A 485-nucleotide genomic window follows, 5' to 3' on the forward strand; every position below is an offset into this window, starting at 1 on the left:
TTAATGCATAACACTAATCATACTTACCTTTTTCAATGCAGTCTACAACAACTGTATTCGGGAGCTTCAAAAACATATTCCCAACGCAAATCCAACTCTTGTTGCCTGTGGACTGACTGGCTAATTTGTTGGTCTTCAGTTGTCGCAGAGCTTCACGGTTAGTATTGCGTCGACGATCAAGTGTAACAATTTCCTGTCGGTCTGATATAACATCCTCTGCCGCAGCCTCTACTTCTTCTAACTGTTGCTGGATACGTTCTGGAGACACTGCCATTATTCCTGCCAGAAATGATACTAACATCACAACACATTGGTCTACCTCCGTTACATATAAAAATATCGAGAAATACTTTTTCTCTTTTTACATTTTTACAGTGTGTTCCACACTGAATGCTTTCCAATCACATAATTACCAAGAAGAGAATTACAAGGCCTTCAGGACCTCCTCTATCTATCCCGTTCCTTGAATTTTTGTGAAAAAGTTG

At 39.6% G+C, this 485-nt stretch overlaps 1 protein-coding gene across 2 annotated transcripts in view; it reads right to left on the reverse strand.

Annotated features, from left to right (window-relative positions):
- The window catches only part of LOC119587170 (p53 and DNA damage-regulated protein 1-like), a 9,000-nt gene that overhangs the window by 1,328 nt on the left and 7,187 nt on the right, over positions 1–485 (reverse strand). For both annotated transcript variants that reach the window (XM_037935936.1, XM_037935937.1), the window contains exon 2: positions 28–279. In XM_037935936.1, coding sequence (XP_037791864.1) covers positions 28–274 — 247 coding nt within the window. In that variant the 5' untranslated portion in view covers positions 275–279. The remainder of the gene's footprint in view (positions 1–27; positions 280–485) is intronic.

The sequence above is a fragment of the Penaeus monodon genome, chromosome 22 (assembly GCF_015228065.2).
Source record: "Penaeus monodon isolate SGIC_2016 chromosome 22, NSTDA_Pmon_1, whole genome shotgun sequence".
Taxonomy (NCBI): domain Eukaryota; kingdom Metazoa; phylum Arthropoda; class Malacostraca; order Decapoda; family Penaeidae; genus Penaeus; species Penaeus monodon.